The sequence below is a fragment of the Meles meles genome, chromosome 16 (genome assembly GCF_922984935.1).
Source record: "Meles meles chromosome 16, mMelMel3.1 paternal haplotype, whole genome shotgun sequence".
Classification (NCBI taxonomy): domain Eukaryota; kingdom Metazoa; phylum Chordata; class Mammalia; order Carnivora; family Mustelidae; genus Meles; species Meles meles.
Genome location: NC_060081.1, coordinates 34768346 through 34775571, shown reverse-complemented (window position 1 = coordinate 34775571; position 7226 = coordinate 34768346). Strand labels below are relative to the sequence as shown.

General features: G+C 46.6%; 1 protein-coding gene across 1 annotated transcript; it reads left to right on the top strand.

The window, feature by feature from the left end:
• Positions 1-1304: 1304 nt before the first annotated feature.
• On the top strand, positions 1305-6599 carry CST8 (cystatin 8). Its single transcript, XM_045980310.1, has 3 exons — positions 1305-1580; positions 4984-5097; positions 6516-6599. Exons 1-3 carry the CDS (start codon positions 1305-1307, stop codon positions 6597-6599), a joined length of 474 nt encoding a protein of 157 aa, XP_045836266.1.
• The last annotated feature ends 627 nt before the right edge of the window (positions 6600-7226 follow it).

The following is a 7226-nucleotide window of genomic DNA, read 5'->3' as shown; positions in this document are numbered from 1 at the left end:
GTCCCTGGGCCCTCTCGCAAGATTGATTTTACTGGTGGCCTAGGTACTTCTTAAAACTCCCCAGGTACTTTTAACATGTAGCAATATTTCAAAGTCATTAATACATTATTAATACATTTTTAACAGTTGGGCACTATACACTAAATTTTAATTTAGGTAAAGCTTTTGCCTCAATTTTCCATCTAGCCTTTTATTATATGGAAAGACCTGTGTAATTTCACAAACATATTGGAAAAGTGTTGTTCATTACAGTACTGTTTGTAACAGCTGTAAATGGGAAACAAGCAAAACATCCATTAATAGGCAGTTAAAATACAATATGCTATATTTACACTGCAGCGTTTTACAACCTGACATGCCGACTTATGCCTGCATATTGTTTCCTATGCATTGCCACTTCTCATGGTCAACAGGCCATCAGTCTTCTGGCCCTGGGACAAGATCTATCTCTCGGTTCCTCCAGGAACTTGTTGGACATTGGTTTGGGATTTTCACAGAGAAGCTCTGAGAGCTCAGGGCATGTATACGCCCCCTCTTGCTAAAGCACATGTTTGGCCATCAGGTTGGCTGGGTGACCCTCACCCTGGTAGGACAGCAGAGGAAAGTGCTATTGGCCCAAACAGAGGGGGTCCTGAGGCCAGGCATTGAGGAAGCTGAGGTTACTGTGCAGGTAAGCAGGAGACCTCTGGATGGTCCCCACAGCTTGCCTGCTGTGTATGAACTGTCTGTACCAAAGGAGAGTGGTTGCGTCACAGGTGCTGGATTATGTCACAAAGTGTGCCCTATAGGGGCATGGACAGAGAAGAGATCAGGAGTGAGGGGGGGCCCTGACCAGAGACTAGGCACAAACTGAGTGCTAGAGACCCAGGAGAACCATTGGCTGAGGCGTGAGCTACAGCCAACTGCACAAGGAAGAGGGAACAGCCAGTGGGTATAGCAGGTTGGAGAGACCCCAAGGACCCAAAGCCAGGAAAACTTGGGGCAGCAACACTTTTCACAGTCACATCTTAGAGGCCTATGGTGCAGAAGCAGGAGTGGGTGGTGAGGTGACCAGTGTAGGTCCTAGCAGACGTGGGTCTAAGTGTTCTCCTTGGAATTGCAGACCACAGCTGGGGGATGGATGGCAGAAGGCTGGTAGCAGGGACTCTTTAACTGGTTTCTTGTGGGTCGATTTCCTCAGATACAGGGGTAGCCCTAAAGGGGGAACCTAATGGCTCTTTCTTGAATCCAACTGGGCCGATGCTATTTTAGATCTTTGAACCTACAGCAACCGTAGCCATCCCATCCTACCTGCAGCTCCAGCCATGGAAAAACGAGGGGGTTTGCTTGTGTCCCGGGACGGAGGGCCCATGACTAGATCCTGGGGGACCTGCTTGCTCCTGCTCACCATTTTGGTGGCCCTGGTGGCCAGCACAGACCCAGGCAAAAATAAGGTCAAGGTGTTGAGGGAATTAAAAGTGATCAATGCCTCAAATGCCAACGTGAAGCAGTGTCTCTGGTTTGCCATGCAAGAATACAACAAAGAAAGTGAGGATAAGTACCTCTTCCAAGTGGTCAAGACAGTACAAGTCCAGCTGCAGGTAAAGATGTTTCCTCCCACTAGGCACTGTGCCTATGGTGGCCCTGATTGAGGCCAGACTGAAAGAGTGGGCATGGGAGAAAAACAATGACATACAAAAGTCCTAAGTATGTGAGTGATCAAGTTACCTATACCTTTGCATGTCACTGTGACATCACTATACTTTCTACGTATGCTTCCACTGTTGTTCTAAGTACTTTATGTGTACTAACTCATGCAAACTCCAAACTGCAAATCAAATGTTCATGATTTGTATTTGCTAGGGTTGGGAGACAAATTGAGTGCCATGAATATTCTGGGATAATGCTGCCATAGACAACATTTCAATTTATTCACATAAGGTAGATTGTGGGGTTGAAAAGAGGCATGTGGTCTATCTAATATATATTATAATATATAATAAAATAAAATCTCTTCTTATATAATATAATATATATTATAATATATAATATAATAAATTCTCTTCTCCTATAGACTATAATTCTTTGAATCCAACATTCGTTTAGTGCAAGTGGAGACAATCTGATTCTGAGTTCGTAAAACTGCATCCCTCTTCACAGGGTCAGGCATGGCCCAGTGCTAGGAAACATTGCTTAGTTGGATTCCATTGAGGATGATGCTCCCTGGAGCTTGCAACACATGGCCCTGCATGCCATGGTCAAGAGGAAGCCCCCAGAGTGGGGACTGAGCTTAATGTACCATCCTCAGTCTGCAGGATCATGGTGTGGCTTATAATTCCCCACGAAACTTGCGGGAGTGAATTGTAAAGATACTCAACAGAGAGGTCATTGTTGGTGGAGTTTACTTCAGGTTTTATATCTCCGTATGGCGTGTCCATTTGCAGAAGCTGAGCCAGTGTACATGTTGGCACTTATGACCCTGTCCTTTTGGGACCTTGTGAGCCAACAGTCGGAATTTCCAGTATATCATGCTGACGGCTCTCTGTTTATTGACTGACACACTGCACAATCCACCTGGAGAACTTCTGGAGCCCTTTGAAATAGAGGAATGGATTCTGGCTCTTGTAACTTCACCAGACCCCTTTGCAATTGTCTTTCTTTGGCACCCAAGTAGCACACATATTCAGTGAGTTTCTATGCTAGTGAGCCAGTTCTATGCTAGCTGCTGTAGATGTGGTGAGATGGACAGAAATAATCAGATTCGTAGGGATCCAGCAGCCTAATCAGAAAGGAACAGTGCCAAACCCAGCATGAGAGCTGGAGCATCTGACCTGATGACATGGTACCCGGGGGTCCAGAGGTCAGGGGAAGGCTTCCCCAGAAAGGACCTGAGGAACTTGTAAATGTCTTACTGCACTGGCCCCACCGTCACCAATTAAATGAGGATCTTGAGGTGGGACCCAGGTCTCATATGTGTTAAAACCTTCCAGGTGATCCCAATACACAGTCAAGGCTGAGAATCACCTCTCTAGGGAATGATATTGGTGCTAAACCTGAGGGCAAACTAGGAGGGAATCAGGTGAAGGATGCTGGTTGGAAGTCTTTTTGTTTAGGTTTCCCACAGCAGATCCTAATGCTAGAATTCAAGTGCCAGTAGTTTATTTATTCCATCCCAGGAAACACCAGGAGGCCAGAGGAGAGGGAAAGAGGGCAGGGAAGTGGCCAGTACAGAATGATTTATTGTGCAGGTGACCCCGATGGGCTTCCCTGTGGCCTTAGGAAAAGATACAGAGCCTGCCTCAGAGTTTGGCCACCCTGCAAGGAGGGAAGCTCAGTTGCTTACCATCAACTCCCATCCACTGTTGGCTAAGAGGTGTTCTTGGCTCCTGCAGGTCAAGAAGCCTCCAGGCAGGGAGCCCCAGGAAGTGGCAGTTTTGGGGAACAGCAAAGGGCATGGGCAAAATTCACAGCATCTGCTACAAGAGGCGAGCCAGGAGGACTGGGGGGCTGCACGGGGGTTAGGAAGAGCAGTCGGGCATAGCTGGCTGCCACTTGGAAGGAACATGGCTCACTCAGCAACTCAAAGGAGACAGTGTGACTGGCCAGAGAGGTGGGCAGGGGCCAGACTGCTCAGGGCTTTGAAGGTCATGGGATAAACCTTCTATGTTATCTTAGGAGTGTTGAGAAGCCACATAGACATTAAGTAGGGGAGGTCTTGGGATCCATGTGATCAGACTGGGGTTTTAAAACTGTCAATCTGGTCTAGTTATTTTTAGAAAGGATTGTGAGTGTTCGGGTGAAAGTGATCATGTAACCAATAGCCTTTAGCTTCCCTCAGGTCGGGTTTGCATTTCCCTGGAAATGAGCACATCCCAGCCCTTTGCTGCCCTCTGGCTGGTTGAGTAGAGAGGGCAGAAGTGTGGAAAGGGTGAATCACGGGGTTAGGGATTGAAGTTTAGTTCTGGGCACCTACCTCTGTTGGAGCCCTGGGTCTCACCTGCTAGATGGAGGGTCACTTAGTTCCTCTGCCCAGTTTCCCTACAGAAAGCAAAGGGAGTGACAGCCTCCCAGCAGAGGGCTGGTGTGCAGCCTGAGTTACTGTCCGCCACGCTTGAGGAGCAGTGTCAGGCAGAGAGCAAGCACCTGGTGAGGGTTAGCATGTATTAGGACTGAACCGAAGTCCTGTTGGTGTTTGAGTTTGCCTCCATGATATTTTCGAGGTTCCCAACTTGACACTCAAACCCTAGGGGCAACTCTGTCAGTGTCTTGTTGATGTCAGCTAACCAGCTTCTCCCCCATGGCAGGCCAGAGTCACCTTGTTAATTCTTTGGAAGGTAGCTAAAATGTAATACAATTTTATTAAAGACATGAAGACAGCCATGAGGAAAGACACCCCCTTTGGCTCCTACTATAATCTCTTAAAACCAGATAAAATGTGATTTAAATGAGCGTCATGAGTGGCCTTAACCACACTCAGCCATTAGTGAGTTCCGAAACTACTGATGTCTTACTGCGGACCTACTGCTTCTCTGCTTATTAAACACTCAACAGAGAACAGCAAAACCAACTCCAGCCAGCATGGACCCTTTAAGGACTGCTGGTTAAGGTGGTGGAGAAGCCCTCCAAAGCAGGAGATGTCACCAGATAGCAGACTCAGAGGGAGGGTGTGGGAAAGGAATCAGAGAGGAGCATCCAATGTGGCCACAGGGCCTGTCCTTTCTTCTGGCCTGTGGGAACCTGTTGTATCTCAGGCCCAGGACAGCTGATGGTTCTGGTGACCTCGTTCTTCTCCCTGATCCTTCATGAACCATGCGGCATGCCCTGGACTCTGGGACTCTGGAGAGAGGGGATGGTGATGAGGTGATAGGGAGGGAGGATGAGGGGGAGAGTGGTTTTGTTGTTGTTTGTGTGTGTGTGTGTATGTTTTTTTTTTTTTTTGGCTAAAACTTTAAAAAAGTAAAATAAAAATCTTTTGAATAAAATGACACCATTGCTTATTGACAGGTTACGGATCGTTTGGAATACTTTATTGATGTCGTAATTGGCCGCAGCAGTTGTAGAAAGTTTTCAAACAGTACTGAAAACTGTTCCATTCAAGAGAACTCTAAACTGGAAAAGGTAGGTGACCAAATTTCTGTGATGGTCTCGGCTGCTCTGAGCCCCAGACAGAAGAACTCGGGGTGCCTGTATCCTGGATCACTCCCAAAGTTCTGCCCCAGAAGTGGGCTTTAGAGCAGAGGGTAGGCAACAAGGGAATGTGATGAACCCCTCTGAGTCTCTCCCTACCCCTCCTCCTAGGGGCAGAATGCTGCCAGGGTCACCCTTATTGCAAGGGATTCATCAACTCTGGCCTCTTGGTGTAGGAAAACTTGACAACATTTGTTCATTGAAAGTCTGTCTTCTTGGACCCAGAGGACCTAGAGCAACTCAAACACTGCTGGCCCCAGATTGCTCATTCTTGTGAAGACACAAAAGGAAACTCATTCATCCACTCAGCTATGCATCAAAGCTTACTTTGCCCCAGGTGGTATTTTGGGTGCTGGAGATTAAGCAGTGACTAGGCCGGACAGTGTTCCCCTCCCCTCACACTTACAGTTGATTCTCTCCAGGCTCAGCCATGATTTCCAGGAAGGTCATGGAAGAGCCCAAAGACCCTCGCCCCCAAAAGGGCTGATCTGGCCCAGGGTCTTTTAGCCTCAAGCCTGTATTTCTGATCTCAGAGGTGGGGAGAACCCCACATTGATCCAAGTCCTTAGTGTGATTTTGGGGAACTTTCTTTCTTTCTTTCCTTCTTTCATTTTAATGTTCAGTTAGCCACTGTATAGTACATAATTAGTCCTTGACACAGTGTTCAATAATTCATTAGTAAGTGTAACACCCAGGGCTCATCAGAGCACGTGCCCTCCTCAATAGCCATCATCCTGTTACACCTCTCCCCGTACATTCCTCCCCTCTGAAAACCCCGATTGTTTCTCAGGGCCCATAGTCTCTCATGGTTCAGATCCCTCTCTGATTTCTTCCCCTTTGGATTTCCCTCTCTTCTATGGTCCTTCATGCTCTTGCTTACGTTCTGAAATGGAGAAAAATTCTCTTTGGAATAAAAGATGGTAGGCCCTAGAGCCCTCCAGACTGTTCTGGTAATTGGAATAAAAGGCATTATTAGACTTGTTATTAGAACAAAATACATTATTTAATTATTTAAGATAACATACATTAGATCATATCTGACATAGAATTGCTTTCTTTGCACTATAGAAAATATTAGAGAGAATTAAAAATAAAATCAAGTTTACATCTGATCTCCCAGCAAAACATGATGATTGTTAGTATTTACTTTCTATCCCCAGTGCTTGTGGGAACAGAGACCCTCCAGGTATTTGCCGATGGCTGCAAAGGTCTAGTAGATTCCTAGGAGCACTCATTGATGGCTGATGACCCATCTTCCAGCATATTCCTAAGCTGATACCTAGCAACAGGACATATTTCCCCCTCTTTTTTGGCATTACTGATTTTGCTGTGGTTGTGGTCTTTTTCAGAAAGTAATGTGCAGTTTTTTGGTTGGAGCACTTCCCTGGAATGGTGAATTCACGGTGATGAAGAAACAGTGTGCGGATGCTTAGGGGGTTCTGAAGCACCCCCCCGCCACCTTTCTCCATGAAGAGATAAATGGCATGTGCTGTCTTACCAATGTGGTTTCCTCATGCATGCATCTTTCCTTATTTTGTTTCCTGGTTTCTTATTAGGTGGTGACAAAAGATGGGTATGTCCAATTCCTTTTCCCTTTCTTCCTTCCTTTTTTTTTTTTTTTTTTTTTGGCCTCAAGGGAAACCCCCTGACTTTGGTGACTCACCACCAGGAATAAGTTTGTCCCTGAGTACAAAGGATGGAGTGAGGTCTGATTCCATTCCACACTGCAAATTTGAGGAGGGATTCATTTTAGATTGGGTAATAACCCCTTCCAGAGGTCTGAAGCCAGTGTGTGCTAACTCAACAGGTTCCTTCTGGAAGCCTCCTTTTCAGCCTGAGGCTCTTTTTCTGGAGAGTTCTGAGTCCACAGGTCACCTGTGGACTGGGCTGGGAGAGCTCCTGCAGAAGAAGCAGTCTTCCCCTGTGGGGTCTCTGTGAACTGGGAAACTTGTGTTTCTTCTCCTGTAAATGTCAACAATGGTCACACCAAGAGAGGGGAAGGGCAATGACACCTCCAGAGTAAGCTGTGTTGTTTCTGTGTACTTGCTTGCATGTGTGTG

Coding starts and splice junctions, on each gene's coding strand:
- CST8 (XM_045980310.1), top strand. CDS start 1,305: ATGGAAAAACGAGGGGGTTTGCTTGTGTCCCGGGACGGAGGGCCCATG. Junction 1,581..4,983: donor CAGTACAAGTCCAGCTGCAG/GTAAAGATGTTT, acceptor GCTTATTGACAG/GTTACGGATCGTTTGGAATA. Junction 5,098..6,515: donor AGAACTCTAAACTGGAAAAG/GTAGGTGACCAA, acceptor GGTCTTTTTCAG/AAAGTAATGTGCAGTTTTTT.